General features: G+C 48.3%; 1 protein-coding gene across 10 annotated transcripts in view; it reads left to right on the top strand.

Annotated features, from left to right (window-relative positions):
* The window catches only part of MAG (myelin associated glycoprotein), a 74,923-nt gene that overhangs the window by 55,812 nt on the left and 3,204 nt on the right, over nucleotides 1–15,907 (top strand). For 9 of the 10 annotated variants that reach the window (XM_053398260.1, XM_053398265.1, XM_053398268.1 and 6 more), the window contains 7 exons: nucleotides 1,701–2,069; nucleotides 3,995–4,291; nucleotides 5,561–5,818; nucleotides 6,325–6,585; nucleotides 7,977–8,264; nucleotides 9,732–9,828; nucleotides 14,024–14,123. In XM_053398260.1, coding sequence (XP_053254235.1) covers nucleotides 1,701–2,069; nucleotides 3,995–4,291; nucleotides 5,561–5,818; nucleotides 6,325–6,585; nucleotides 7,977–8,264; nucleotides 9,732–9,828; nucleotides 14,024–14,123 — 1,670 coding nt within the window. Of the gene's footprint in view, nucleotides 1–1,700; nucleotides 2,070–3,994; nucleotides 4,292–5,560; nucleotides 5,819–6,324; nucleotides 6,586–7,976; nucleotides 8,265–9,731; nucleotides 9,829–14,023; nucleotides 14,124–15,292; nucleotides 15,329–15,907 lie in introns of all 10 variants that reach the window. The other variant, XM_053398261.1, reaches the window with a different exon arrangement.

Genomic DNA, 15,907 nt, shown 5'->3' on the forward strand with positions numbered 1-15,907 from the left:
ACAGTTCTTGAGATAAATTTTAAACTTCTTCCAATCTTCTTCCACCGTCTCTTTCCCTTGGTCACGGATTCTGCCGGTCATCTCAGCCAGTCCCATATAGTCTATTACCTTAGTCTGCCATTCTTCCAGTGTGGGTAGTTCTTGTGTCTTCCAATACTTCGCTAATAGTACTCTTGCTGCTGTTGTAGCGTACATAAAAAACGTCCTATCTTTCCTTGACACCAATTGGCCCACCATGCCCAGGAGGAAGGCTTCTGGTTTCTTCACGAACGTGCATTTAAGCACCTTTTTCATTTCATTATAAATCATTTCCCAGAATACCTTGATCCTTGGGCACGTCCACCAAAGGTGGTAGAAAGTACCTTCAGTTTCCTTACATTTCCAACATTTATTATCGGGCATATGATAAATTTTTGCAAGCTTGACTGGGGTCATGTACCACCTATAAATCATTTTCATAATGTTCTCTCTCAAGGCATTACATGCCGTAAACTTTATACCGGTGGTCCATAACTGTTCCCAGTCAGCAAACATAATGTTATGACCAATGTCTTGTGCCCATTTAATCATAGCTGATTTAACCGTCTCATCCTGTGTATTCCATTTCAACAGCAGGTTATACATTCTTGACAAGTTCTTAGTATTGGGTTCCAATAGCTCTGTTTCTAATTTTGACCTCTCCACCTGGAAGCCAATTTTCCTGTCCTGTTTGAAGACTTCATTTATCTGATAGTAATGAAGCCAGTCTCTTACTTTTGACTTCAGTTTCTCATAGCTCTGCAATTTCACTTTTCCCTCCTCCTGTTCTATAATTTCCCAGTACTTTGGCCATTTAGATTCCATATTAAGTTTTTTCACTTCCTTAGCCTCCATTGGTGACAGCCACCTGGGGGTTTTGTTTTCCAACAAATCTTTATATCGAATCCAAACCTTATACAATGCTTTCCTAACAATATGGTTCTTGAAACCTTGATGAATTTTTACCTTGTCGTACCATATATATGCATGCCAGCCAAATCTGTTGTTAAACCCTTCCAAATCCAAAATGTCTGTGTTTTCAAGAAGCAGCCAGCTTTTCAGCCAGCAAAACGCCGCTGATTCATAGTACAACTTTAAGTCCGGCAGGGCAAACCCCCCGACTCCCAACAACTCTCAGCATCTTTAACAAACTACAGCTCCCAGAATCCTTTGAGGGAAGCTGCAGCTGTTCAGAGTGATATGGCACTGCTTTAAATGTATGGTGTAAATGTGGCCTTGGTCTAGAGAAGCTTCCTAAATGCTATGTACTTATATACAGTCGTACCTCGGGTTACAGACACTTCAGGTTACAGAGGCTTCAGGTTACAGACTCCACTAACCCAGAAATAGTACCTCAGGTTAAGAACTTTGCTTCAGGATGAGAACAGAAATCGCACAGCAGCAGCGGGAGGCCCCATTAGCTAAAGTGGTACCTCAGGTTATGAACAGTTTCAGGCTAAGAACAGACCTCCAGAACAAATCAAGTTCTTAACCCGAGGTACCACTGTATTAGCAAGTGGAAACAAGGCTGCTATAGGTAGGGATAGAGCCTTACAGTGCTGCAGCAGTGGTTTAGCCTTGAAAGCAGGACGCACAGGGGAGCATGCCCGAAAGACGTACAAAGCAGAGGAGGAGAGAGGTGGCCTTCTCTTCATGGGTTCCTCTGCGTCTCTCTCTCACAGGGGTCCTGGCTGGTCCATGGAGTGCATGGATGCCCGAGCACATGTCCGCCTTCGAGGGCACCTGCGTCGTCATCCCTTGCCGCTTCAGCTACCCCGATGAGCTGCGCCCGTCGGCCGTGCATGGGATCTGGTACTTCAACAGCCCTTACCCCAAGAACTACCCGCCTGTGGTCTACAAATCCCGCACCAACATTGTCCACGAGAGCTACTTGGGGCGCACCCGCCTGCTGGGAGAGCTGAACTTCCGCAACTGCACGCTGCAAATCTCCCGCCTCAGCCCCGAGCTCACCGGCAAATACTACTTCCGCGGGGACTTGGGAGGATACAATCAGTACACATACCCTGAGCACTGCAACCTGGAAATCATCAGTGAGTACCAAGCCAGGCCTGCTCTAATTCCCTTTTTCTGGGGGAGGGGGCCTTTGTGCACCATTTTATTGAACAAAGACTTTACATCTCTGCCAGACTGTGCTTCTTGTGTGTGCTGACTTGCCTCTGAACCAGCCCAGAGAGAGGCAAGTCAGGCAAGTGAAGGGCCAGGTGCTTCCCCCTCCTCTCCTACACCATTGTCTCCTAGAACCAGGAGGGGAGTGAAATGGGAGGAGCAGGGGAAGTTGTCATGCAGGCATAGTCTCCGGCTGCATGCATACAGCCCATCAAGGGAAGGTACATAAACCGGTGGAGGAGGAGCTGTCCCTTGTAGCTGCAACTGCTCCTTAGAGCGCAGACCTGAAAATATCTGCCTAGACACTAGATTGGTGTGTGTCAGGATGTTGTCACCAGCCCCCAGCTGGTTGCCCAGGAAAGTATAAAGACAAGGAAAAGTTTCTTACCGTCCTTTTTCATTTCACTCTTTACAGAGAGAGGCTATAGAACCCAGCCTCTTGGATAATGGCATTGTCCCAAGTGAATCTCCACCCCCTCCGTCCCTCCCACTTCCTCATTCGTCACTTCTATGGGGGCTGCTACGTGCCCTCTGTCTCTTTGCTCTCCTACTTTCAAGGCTCGCCAGGTTCCGTGAGATGGAAGGTCTGGGGCGCTTTCCAATGGCAACCTGTCAGCCGGGTGTTGTCCCGGCTATCCCATGATTTTCAAGCTTTACCCCTCATCTGCCTCTGAGCTGCTACCTCTCTCAAACCCCTGTTGTCAATCTAGACTGTCTTCCTCTTCCTCCTCCCTGGAAGGGTCTCTACCTCCTCCTCTGCACAGTCCCTGACATTGTGCATCCCCCCTGAGTTCTTCAAGGGGAGCACTGAGATGCGGGAAGAGGAGCCTGTCTGGTTGTAAGCAGGAAGGCTCAGAGGAAGCAAGGCTGAGGCTGGTGGGGCAGTGCGCCATTCCCTCCTGCAGACCAGCCTCCACTGTTGGTGTCTCTTTCCTTTTCTTTTTTAAAATTTTATTTATACTTTTCAGATATATACATTTCACTGATTTTACAATCATTTTGACATTTTAAAACTTGACTTCCTTCCTCCTCTTTCTGTGGTTCCTTAAATTTATTTTTAATATCTTCCGCATATGAACTTAACTGACTTATTTATTTATCTTCTTTAAATATATACTCTTATATAGCTGCAGGTTATAACAATAATCCTGCCAGTGGTTTTTATCTGTTTACAATTTATCTGTAAATATTCAATAAACCATTTCCATTCTTTTATAAAAAGTTTGTTATCTTGATTTTACTCTTCCAGTAAGTTTCGCCATTTCTGCATATTCCATAAGTTTTTGTATCCATTCTTCCTTTTCTGGGACTACTACTTCTTTTTCTTCTTCCCATTTTTGGGCAAGTAACATTCTTGCCACTGTAGTCACATACATAAATAAATTTCTATGCAATTTAGGTAGTTCTATCACAGAGCCTAGAACTTGCTGATCAGAAGGTCGGCGGTTCGAATCCCCACGATAGGGTGAGCTCCCGCTGCTCGGTCCCTGCTCCTGCCAACCAAGCAGTTCGAAAGCACATCAAAGTGCAAGTAGATAAATAGGTACCACTCCGGCAGGAAGGTAAACGGTGTTTCCGTGCGCTGCTCTGATTTGCCAGAAGTGGCTTAGTCATGCTGGCCACATGACCCGGAAGCTGTACGCTGGCTCCCTCGGCCAATAAAGCAAGATGAGCGCCGCAACCCCAGAGTCGGCCACGACTGGACCTAATGGTCAGGGGTCCCTTTACCTTTCACTATAATTCCCAAGAGAAAGGCTTCTGGTTTTTTTTTTACAAATGTTCTTTTAAACATCCTTTTCACTTCACTGTATATCATTTCCCATTGGTGTGTCTTTTCAACCCCCCACAGACAAACCCACCATTGTGAGCCCCCCAGAAGTGGTGGAAGGGACTGAAGTGGAGCTGCGCTGCGTGGTGCCGGATAACTGTCCCGACATGAAGCCCATCATCACGTGGATGAACCACGAGAACCTAGCCGAGCACTCAGTCTACGCGCAAGTGGAAGAGGAAGGCGGCACCTGGTCCCTCGTCTCCCTGCTCAAATTCATGCCGTCGCGCGAGAACCATGGGCACGAGCTGGGCTGCAAAGTCACCTACTCCAACACCACTTTTGAGTTTGATGGGTTTACTACCTTGGATGTCAAATGTGAGTCGGGGTTCCTAAGTGGCTGTCGCTTTGTGACTCGATACGTTCGTCTCCCTAGGTCTCAAGGTGGAGAACAGGCCTTGCCACCTCTTCTTTTTTTCCTCTCAGCAACCAGGGCCGGCCCACCTATGAGGCAAGGTGAAACGACTGCCTCAGGCGGCAGCATCCACGGGGACAGCAGATCTGGCCTTCGAGGAATGCGTTGCCCGCTGTTGCTACCACTGCTGTGCTAAACAGTGGTCTCTTTTGTTGCACTCCTTGGAGGCTGGATCTGCTGCCATCTTGGCAGCTCCCCGCAACGACGCCTCAGCAACGGCTTCTTGGCGAAGAGGAGGTGATAGTGGTCTCCCTCCACCCTTGTTTCCAATGTTGATCTTCATTCCGCTTTTGTTCCTGATGTAGATCTTCACTCACCCGTTCTTCAGGGACACCATTTTGTGCTTTGCTTCAGGCGCAAAAAAGTTTTGGCTGGCCCTAACAATAGCCCTGTGAGGTAGGCTACGCTGTGAGATACTAGCTAGCCCAAGGCCACCCAGTGGGCTTTGGGGACGTGGTAGTGGGGTTTGAACCCAGGTCTCCTAGGCCCCAGTCGGCACTATAACCACTACAACACATGGGCTCTCGCCACATTTTGGCGCTGGAGGACCTCTGAGAGAGCCAGTGTGGTGTAGTGGTTAAGAGCGGTAGTCTCGTAATCTGGAGAACCGGGTTCACGTCTCCGCTCCTCCACATGCAGCTGCTGGGTGACCTTGGGCCAGTTACACTTCTCTGAAGTCTCTCAGCCCCACTCACCTCACAGAGTGTTTGTTGTGGGGGAGGAAGGGAAAGGAGATTGTTAGCCGCTTTGAGACTTCTGAAGGGGAGTGAAAGGCGGGATATCAAATCCAAACTCTTCTTCTTCTTCTCTGGAACCAGGGATGTTTGCTCAATGAACATCAAGTCCCCATGTTCTGCAATGAGGAAGGGCCTATTGGGTTGCTTCTACACTGGGAGTCTTTAATGTCTTTCGAAGCCCATAAACAAACCTTGGTAGACCCACACCGTAGATTGAAAGCACATCCAATGCACGTGACTTCCCCCAGATATTCCTGGGAACTGTAGTTCGCTCAGGGTGCTGGGAATTGCCATTCAGGGACGGGGAAACTACCATTCCATGAATCTTTGGGGGAAGTCGTGTGCTTTAAATGCATGGTGCAGATAGCCCTGGTTACTGCATGGAGAAACCAGAGCACCTCCCTGAGGCTGATCTCTTTTGGCTTGCTTCCACAGACCCGCCCCGCATTCTGCAGGCGAACTCTTCCGTGGAGGTCATTCAGGGCTCGCAAGTGGTGCTGGTGTGCTCCGTGGACAGCAGCCCCATGGCCTTGATCTCGTGGCTCCGAGAAGACGAAATTCTGCACGAGGACATGGCAGGAAGCCTCACGCTTCATCTGGACAACATCACCCACCTGCAGGACGGCATCTATACTTGCGCGGCTGAGAACATTTACGGCAAGGACAACCATTCCCTGGCCTTGGCTGTGCTGTGTAAGTAGCCAGTCCTGAAGCCCTGAAGCCAATTCAGGGGTGGGAGGAGAAGCCTGCAGTGCAAACTTTGCAGCAGGAAATGAGATACTCGCTTTCAGGCATCTGGACCTCAAGTCTTTTATTTATTCTGAATGTTTCTATACCACTTCTCCACAATGAAAAAAAAGCAGTTTATTGGGGTTTTTCAGAACACATACACACCAAACTTCATTAACTGCCATATATAATAATTTTATAAAATAGCAAAATACATATGATAAATACATTATAGTTATAATATACTGTATTTTTCCGTCTATAAGACGCCCCCACGTATAAGACACCCCCTATTTTGGGGGACTCAGATTTAGGAAAATGGGGGGAGAGTATAAGACGCCCCCTAATTTTTGACATTATTTTTTCGGGGGGGAAACCTAGTCTTATACACAGGAAAATACGGCACTTAATATTTTTACTATGTGTTCCTTTGGTGGAAAAGACGGCTTTTGGTTGTTTGCCCCTCCCAGATGCCCCTTGGAAGCCTGTGGTGAACGCCTCTGTGGTGGCCGTGGAGGGAGAGCCGGTCACTATCCTGTGCAGCTCGCAGAGCAACCCTGAGCCCATGATCACCATCTTCAAGGACAAGAAGCCCATGGCCATGGGCGTCTACCAGAACCAAGTGGCTCTGGAGTTTGAGTCTGTGACGCATGAGGACGACGGGGAATACTGGTGCACGGCAGAGAACCAGTTTGGCCAGCGCAGCACTGCCTTCAACCTCACCGTTGAATGTGAGCACTCGCCTGGGGCCCCCAGAAACTCTTGTGGGACATAAATGTGTTTTGGGTGGTGTCCAGCTGTGGCACCTCATTTGCTCATTCTGCTCATGCAAGCAGGATTATTCATTCCATTCTCCTGCCCTGCCCCATATCAGCCCCCAAGCCTCAGCTGCCTCATTCTGCCTAGCTGTAGGGCCACCACCATATTCTGGACTGGTGCCAGCTGCTCTGACCGAGTTCTTCTGGGGGCTCACATCTGTCAACCTCTGGCTCGGAGGTCTCCCAGTCTCTAGTAGCAGCTTCAGAGCCTTGATGCCGGTCTAGTTCCCTGTCCGATGCCTTTGCTAGAGACTCTGCAATCTCTGACTCTTGAGTCTTGACTGCAGGTGGTCATTACAGCTGGCCATTACCTATGGTGGCATGTCTGTGCCACCATAGGACAGCCCCTGGTGTCCTGGCACAGGCTTTTGCTTGTGGGCCCCCACCCACCCACCCAAAAGAGCATGTGCAGTCCAGCAAAACAACTGGACTAATCTGCTGTTGCACCTCCACCTCTTTCACAAGAACGTAAGAAGTGCCTGCTGGGCCAAACCAGTGGCCCTGTTCTCACAGTGGCCAAGCAGATTCCTATGGGAAGTCTGCAAGCAGGACTCCAGCACAAGAGCTCTCCTTCCTCTTGCAGTTTCCAGTATTCAGAAGCAAGGCTGCCTCCAACACAAACTGTCAACTTACAGATTTGAAAATAAGGGATCAGCAGCCAAAATAAGGGATTTTGCTGTTGTAAAGAGTTACATAGATTGGTAGGATTGACAGATGCTGTCAATCTGGCATGAGGCGGTTGCGCCGCCGCCCCAGCCGCTGAAGCGGTGCCTTTCTGCATCCCTCCCCATCCCCTCCTCTTCCTCCTCCCTCAGGCTGCCTCCTCAGCTGCCACCACCGCTGCTGCCTCTGGGCTCACGGGCGGCGTGGGCAAGAGTCTCTCTCCCTCCCCCCCTCTCTCAGGCAGGGAAGGGCCGATGGAACTCCTTGCGCCAGAACAACGGCACCAGTGCGCTCTCTCTCGCGCGCGGCGGAGGACCCCGAGCCACTGCTTCCCTCCTGAGCCGGGCGAGCATGAAACCCAGAAAATTTAAGGGACATCATCAATAAGGGATAGCAGCGAGTCACGGTGATAGGATAAGGGAGTTTCACGCCAAATAAGGGACGGTTGACAGCTATGCTCCAACAGTGAAGGCAGAGCTTAGCCATCATGATTAGTAGCTATTGATAGCCGTCTCTTCCAGTCCTCTTTTGCAGCCATCCAACTGGGTGGCAATTGCTGTCTCCTGTGGGAGTAGGTTCCGTAGATTAACAATTCACTGTGTGAAGAAGCATTCTCTCTCTCTCTCTCTCTCTCTCTGCAGTTGCTCCCCTTATCCTTTCGGACTCCAAGTGCACAGCCGCCCGGGACACCGTGAAGTGCATCTGTGCGGCCAAATCCAACCCGGAGGCTGTGATTACCTTTGAGCTCCCCACGCGCAACGTGACGGTGAACGAGACCGACCGGGAGTTTGTGTACTCGCAGAAGACCGGCTACATCGTCACCAGCATCCTGACCTTGCAGAGGGAGGTGGACTCCCAGCTTTACATCGTCTGCTCAGCCAGGAACTTCTACGGCACCAGGAACCAGCAGCTGCAGTTCCACCACTCCAGTGAGAGCCCTTCCAGGCAACTGCCCCACCTTGGTCCCTGCAGCTCTCACGAGGCTCATACCAGTCTTGTCCAGGGGTGGCGCTGTGGGGATGGATTTAGACACCAGGAGGGGACCTTTTGTTTAGTTATTGTCCTTCCTTGCTCACGTGATTGAGATCAGCAGAATACCATCCTTTGCAGTTTAAACTTGGAAGCAAAGACAAGATTGATTTAACCTTCTAGAAACAATAATCCAGGATGCTTTAAGGCAGACTGGATTTTCCCTCATATTACCCCTTTTCACCCACTTAAAAACAACCATCACACACTTCTAGCTGCTGGATGACACAGCCAGTAGAGCATGAGACTCTTCATCTCATGGTTGTGGGTTCAAGCCCAACGTTGGGCAAAAGATTCCTGCATTGCCGGGGGCTGGGCTGGATGAGTCTGGTGGTCCCTTGCAACACTACAGTTCTATGATTCCACATAGCTTTTGTGAAGAAGTAAAAGTAGTATTTACTTACATAATCTAGGTCTTGAAGCAGCAGTTGCAGTAGCAAAATGAAGGCAGGTTTATAACTAGTGTCTAAGTTACAAAAGTACAAAATGTTAGTTCAAAAATGGTGCCTGAGCTGCAGAGCTCAGATATGCACGTGTGGTCAGCTTGGAGGCATGGTGAAAGAAGAGAGATGCGCCCAGGCAGGAAGGAAGTACCATATTTTTCGCTCTATAAGACACACTTTTTCCCTCCTAAAAAGTAAGGGGAAATGTGTGTGCGTCTTATGGAGTGAATGCAGGCTACGCAGCTATCCCAGAAGCCAGAACAGCAACAATCGCTCTTGCTGTTCTGGCTTCTGGGATAGCTGTGTGAAGTCTCCTCAGGGCAGCGGGAGGAACGTTCCCCCTGCCCTGAAGAGGCTTTGCGTTGCTTTCGCAGACGCCAGAACAGCAAGAGGGATCGCTGTGCAGCGAAAGCAGCGATCCATCTTGCTGTGCTGGCTTCTGGGATTCAGACTATTTCTTTACTTGTTTTCCTTCTCCAAAAACTAGGTGCGTCTTATGGTCTGGTGCGTCTTATGGAGCGAAAAATACAGTATGTGGCGTTTCAGATTCCTGCCAAGGCAGACAAAGGAAGTGACCTCACAGAGTTCTCTAGCCAATTTCACAAGTAGCTCTGTGAGATTCAGCCCCTCCATGTGTCTGTCCGGCAAAACATGAATTGTTGGCTTGTCAGCAGTAATGTCCCACTGGTGCCACACATTTCAGCCAAGCAGAAGGAGGCAAAGCAGGGCCAGGGAGGGGCATAGCCTTGGGAGGCAGGTGACGACTGAGGAAGAGGTATAGCCTGGGGTGGGGGACAGGGAGTTAGCCCTAAGGACCATCTAGAGAGGCCTAGAGGGCTGCATTTGCCCATGCTCTGCTGAGACCAGAGCACTGGGACTATCCTGCCAATCCTGTGCATTTTCTCTCTTCTTTAAATTTTCCAGATAGTCTGATGTGGGCAAAAGTGGGGCCTGTTGGAGCGGTGGTGGCCTTTGCCATCCTCATAGCTGTCGTGTGTTATGTCAGCCAGACCAGGAAAAAGTAAGTTTTTTGTGGTGGGGGTGAACTCAAGCCCTCCCTCCTTCATATCGCCTCATTTTCCTCCTGTAAGAAATCCAGACCCAAATTCAAATCTGGGAAAACATCACCAGAACCAGGGCCTTGTTTCCCCTGTTTTGTACCAAACACAGAAAACACACTCCCTCCCTCCCTCACTGCAGCCATGCTCCTGGAGCCAATGGCTGCAAAATCAGCCAATGACCGTTGGAGCATAGGAACCTAGGAACCTGCTTTATATTGTGTCCATCTAGCTTAGCATTGTCTACTCTGACTGGCAGGGACTCTCTAGGGTTTCAGACAGGGAGGCTTCTCCACTGTCCTGGGAGATGCTGTGGGACCTTCTAAATGCTCCACCACTGAGCGATGGCCCTTCTGTAAGGCCTCCGAAGGCAACTGCATCCCACAGAGGCTGTGGCTCCTCTTGCACGAGTGAGAATGCTCCAGCCAGCATTGGCTACAGAGCTATATAATAATAATAATATAATAATAATAAATTTTTATTTATACCCCGCCCTTCCCAGTTCAAAAACCAGGCTCAGGGCGGCTAACAACAAATTTAAAACAATTAATTATAAAAGCAGCATAAAATACAGTATAAAAACATGAATAACAATAAAATTCAAAAATCAATTTAGGGGAAATAAGCATTAGATAATCCCCAGGGCTAGCTGGCTGAATTGGTCCTACTTGGTCCAGTGAGGAGGCCAGGGGAGAATTAGCTGTGGGGTCTCAGAGTGGGTGATCGTCATAAAAGGGGAGGGGGAGGGAAGAGAAGGGAAATAAAAGATCAGGCTGAATTCAAATGAAAGGCCAGGCGGAATAGCTCTCTTACAGGCCCAGCGGAAGGAGGTTAAATCCTGAAGGGCCCTAGTCTCATGGGACAGAGCATTCCACCAGGTCAGAGCCATCACTGAAAAGGCCCTGGCCCTGGTGGAGGATAGTCTGACTATATTTTTTTTCTTTTTTTTTAAATAAATTTTTATTAATTTTCCAACACATATTAAAAGACAATACAAAACAATACATAAACAAACAAACATATAAACACGTATAATTTCTTAACCTTCTTTTCCTTAAGCCTTCTTTCAACGACTTCCCCATACCTCCTTTTTCTGCATCCCTGTTTTAAATCTTTCCAGCAACCCCTAATTTTAATTACTTATAACACTTCCTTTAAATCCTTTTTCTCATGTCCAATTGTTTATCGCTGCAATTCTATTTTGCATTACTCAAAACATTTTAACACTCATTAATTTTACAACAGTTCTTAAGGTAAACTTTAAATTTCTTCCAATCTTCTTCCACCGTCTCTTTCCCTTGGTCGCGGATTCTGCCGGTCATCTCAGCCAGTCCCATGTAGTCAATCACCTTCGCCTGCCATTCTTCCAGTGTGGGTAGTTCTTGTGTCTTCCAGTACTTTGCTACAAGTACTCTTGCTGCTGTTGTCGCATACATAAAAAACGTCCTATCTTTCTTTGACACCAATTGGCCTACCATGCCCAGGAGAAAGGCTTCTGGTTTCTTCACAAAAGTGCATTTAAGCACCTTTTTCATTTCATTATAAATCATTTCCCAGGATAGTCTGACTATAGCTGACAGGCCTGGCCCAGCCTGCTGTGAATCAGTAAGTTTCGCTGCTGCAGGCAGCTTCCGCTGAGCCTTCAGCTCTGATGAGACAGGGCAGGTTCTCTCTATTCACGGTTTGTGCAAACAGTGGCTTCGCATGATCTCTAAGCCCACGACTATAGTCTCTGCAGATGTCCTGGGATGTGTGAAACTGCCGTCACATCTCAAACACCGCAGGCAGAGGTTTCGCATGACTTGTGGTTTGCTCCTGCAAGACTGTCCACTGAAGGAAGTTTGTGTATTGAGCGGCAGGTCACTGTTTCACACATTCACCTCTGGAGAGTGGGGCGAGGGGCAATGTTTGCCACTCAACTTCCATTAAAACACATAAGGACGTAAGCACAGCCCTGCTGGATCAGGCCAATGGCCCAGCTAGTCCAGCACCCTGTTCTCGCAGAGGCCACCCCCATGCCTGTTGGAAGTTGAGGTGCAACTCAGCTTGCTCAGAAGGGTCTGCCTGGGGTAAAGGCAGATAGAGTGTGAAACTTCCAGGTTCCTAAACTGTCTCCGTCTCTTTGATCTCTCTGCTACCTGCCCACAGAAGTCAAAGGGATGTGTGTTAAATTGCGTCCTCTCAGGGTTCTGAGAGTTGTCAGGAGACCCTCTCATCGCCTCCTAGAACTACAGTTCCCAGAGTGGCCTAACAAGCACTCCCTCTTTCCAATTCTCTCACAATTTTTCTCTGGACCTTCATTGGTCAAGGTTCCCTTGGATGTATCTTCCGGGAACAAGGTGGCAAGAATGATTTCTCTGTTTCTCCACCTAGTTAGTTATTGTTATGTACCGAAGTTCTCACCCTGGGCCAGCAGGGGGATACTGTAGATAGTTATGCAAATAAGGGATCGAAAGTGACGTTCAGTGATAGGATAGTTTTAGAAAATTGTTACAGTTACATTGTACTGGAGCTCTATGTAAGCAGGCTGACTGAACCCTTCAGTTCAGTTCTTTCCTGGCCTGTGAATAAACAAGAGCTGTTTGAAGAATAGCTGTGTCGTCTGATATGTTCACCCACAACTTAACAGTTATCTAGGACTAGAGAACTCTTACCTATCAAATATATACTTTCCTTAATAAAAAATAAACTTCCTTATGGTATACTAAGTCATTTCATTAACGTCTGCTGTTGCGTGCAAACTCCGGTATGCTAACACAACTAGGGCTTGCCAAGTCAGACATCATGCTATACCGTCATTAAGCTTCCTTAACCATAGCCTGGTGTGTTATCTGAACTGAGCCCCAAAGTGAGGGATATACCTATGTAAACTTTCCCTAAGCCATGGCTCAGTGATAGAGCACATCCTTTGCATGCAGAAAGGCTCATGTTCTACTCCCTGCAGGTAAAAGGTAAAGGTCAAGGACCCCTGGACGGTTAAGTCCAGTCAAAGGCATCTATGGGGTTGCGGCGCTCATCTCGCTTTCAGGCCGAGGGAGCTGGCGATTGTCTGCAGACAGCTTTCCAGGTCATGTGGCCAGCATGACTAAACCACTTCTGACGCAACAGAAAATCAGAGCGCACGGTTTCTGTGACGGAAACCAGAGCGCATGGAAATGCTGTTTACCTTCTTGCCACAGTGGTACCTATTTATCTACTTGCGCTGGCGTGCTTTTGAACTGCTAGGTTGTCAGGAGCTGGGACAGAGCAATGGGAGCTCACCCCATCACGGGGATTGACCTTCCAATCGGCAAGCCCAAGAGGCTCAGTGGTTTAGACCACAGTGCCACCCGTATCCCTTCATCACCAACATGGGCTGGGAGAGACTCCAGATTCTGAAACCCTGGAAATCTGCTCCCAGTTGAGACAGCTGATTCTGGGCTAGATAAGCCAATGGTCTGAATCAGTATATGGGTGCTTCCTGTGTTCCTAAACTGGATGTTCCCAGTTTCATTTGCAGTGCAGCCAAGAAGATACTGAGAGTCTCTGTGGCTTCCCAACAAACAATATAATCTAAGAAACAAATTAGAACTCCTATTATTCCCTTAGTGGAATTTTAGAACCCAGTCCACAATCCAATTAAATGCAAGTAATTGGATTCAAAATTATTTCAGTCCCACTGCAATCAGCGAATAATACAATTTTGAAAACAAAACAAAACCCAAAACTTGAATTTCCTGCCCATCACCCACTGAGGACAAGATTATTAAAGAAATACTGACAAACAGAAGATAATTGAGGATTTGCAAATAGTAGAAAGATTGGATCGTTTATCCTGGCTGGAGATGATTGCCAAAATAGCTATCAGGCCTTGAATATGGAAGTGCACTTATCAAAGCTGTCAGATAATCCATTGGTTAATTAATGAATTGTTTACTAATCACTCATCAGCTGTGATTGCAAATCTGAAACTCATCATGCTAATGAAAGAAGCCGCTTGGGATTCTGACTGATTTACATTATATAGCCTGGTGCCAAAATAATAACAATAATAATAATAATTTATTTTTTATATGCTGCCCATCTGACTGAGTTGCCCCAAAATGGAGGTGTTGGTTGGAAACATGGACAGAGTTTGACAGAGTCTTTGTCCCTTCCTTATTTTATTATTATTCCCAGGAAAAGTATGAATGAAAGTTCGAGTTTCATGCAAACAGAAAACCCTCCTGTCGCCTACAGCGGAGACTACAGGACTCCTGGCCATCTGGAGAAATCAGAGGTACTGATAAGAGGGAGGGCGATGGGGGTGTCCCATGTCCCCTTTTGGAAGCAGTATGCCTCTGCTGGGCATCTCAGGTGGGGAAAGTGCTGCTGTGATCTCGCCCGGCTTGTGGGCTTCCCTTTTTCATAGAATTGTAGAGCTGGAAGGGACCACGAGGGTCATCTAGACCAACCCCCTGCAATGCAGGAATATTTTGCCCAAAGCGGGGCTCAAGCCCACGACCCTGAGATTAAGAGCCCCGTGCTCTACTGACTGAGCCGTCCCTTCAGTCAATGAGACACCATCCCTTGAACATCTGGTTAGCCACTGCGAGAACCAACCACACAGAGAGCCATTAAGCGAAGGAAGCAAACTGTGAATGTTTCTTTCTCCCTCCCTTGTGATCTGGCAATGGGTATTTGGAGGAGAGAGAGAAAAAGAATAGTTTAGGAAAGAGCCTCGTTCGGATTGCCAGAAAAGATTGGCGGTGGGGAACCAAAGCTGCATGCAGAAGCAAAAATGAGCAAACATCCTCTTTTTAACTTGTAACACGTTTTGAGTTGTTCATGTGAGAGCGAGTGCAGGTTATTTCCTACAGCAGAATCTTGCCATTTTTCAATAAAATGGGGGAAAGAAGGAACCTGGGGAGGGACTGGGAGTCAACACAAAGCAACTCGGCTTGTAAAAATGGAGGCAATCAATTTTAAATCAAAGCAGACAGGAGGGAGCCTGCCCAGACAGAGAACTGTAGCGTTGGAAGGGACCACAAGGGTCATCCAGTCCAACCCCTTGCAATTTACAATTCTTTTGCCCGTGTGGCCCCAAGATTTTGAACCTCGTGCTCTACTGACTATCCCTGGGAAGAAAGATTGCTTGTTAGGCCGCTCTGGGAGCTGTAGTTCTAGGAGGGGGAATAGAGGGTCTCCTGACGACTCTCAGCACCCTTAACAAACTACAGCTCCCAGAATCCTTTGGGAGGGGGAAGCCATGGATGTTTAAGGTGGTATCACAGCGCTTCAAACGGAGGGTGTGAACGTCCCCAAACTGTGCCCCACGGCTCAGATCTGCCTGTCTCCCAAGATGGGGCCCCAAACCCAGCTATCTCACTTTGCCTCATGGCAGGGCTGATTCTAGGGTTAGCCTTCCTCAGTCAGGTCACTAGTGACTGCTGTTCCTTTTCTAATAAGGAGATCTGCTCCCTGGAGAGCCACTGACCTGGGCAGGTAAGTATGGACCTCTCCATCCATGTGCATAACACCGTCCTTTTTGTGTATATGGCATCCGGGCCTTAGAAAACAGAATTCTCCTGCTTTGGACTGAACGGGGGGTGGGGGTGGATGGAAGTGGTTCTGGTCAATTCTGCCGCCCCCAGGCAGCTGCAGTTTCTGATCTGATCAGACAAGGCAGGGTTGATGTCAGTCAATTCTGGTGTCTGTTCTAACAGAGGGTGCTTTCAGATGCATGGCGCTTACATCGCTTTTATGTCTTGCATTTCCTATGTGCATCAATTGGCGTCAGTATCTACCGCTAGTGACTGGTGCCTTGTGGTAGGAGGCAGGGAGGCCAACAGTAGGTGGCGCCAGAGAGGGCTGCCTGAAGGCAGGGTGAGGTTAGTGAGGCAGTGCCCCCATTTGCCCAATCGAACCAGCCTCCTAATATACCTCCATTGACTAAGGGGAGGGCCAATTTGGCTTTTAAAAAGGAAACACAGACCCTCTAAGCGTCCCTATTTTCCAGGGACAATCCTGGATTTGCAGAAGCCATCTCGGTTTCTGATTGATCCTGGAATGTCCCGCTTTTCC

This window comes from Podarcis raffonei, chromosome 8, assembly GCF_027172205.1.
Source record: "Podarcis raffonei isolate rPodRaf1 chromosome 8, rPodRaf1.pri, whole genome shotgun sequence".
NCBI lineage: Eukaryota > Metazoa > Chordata > Lepidosauria > Squamata > Lacertidae > Podarcis > Podarcis raffonei.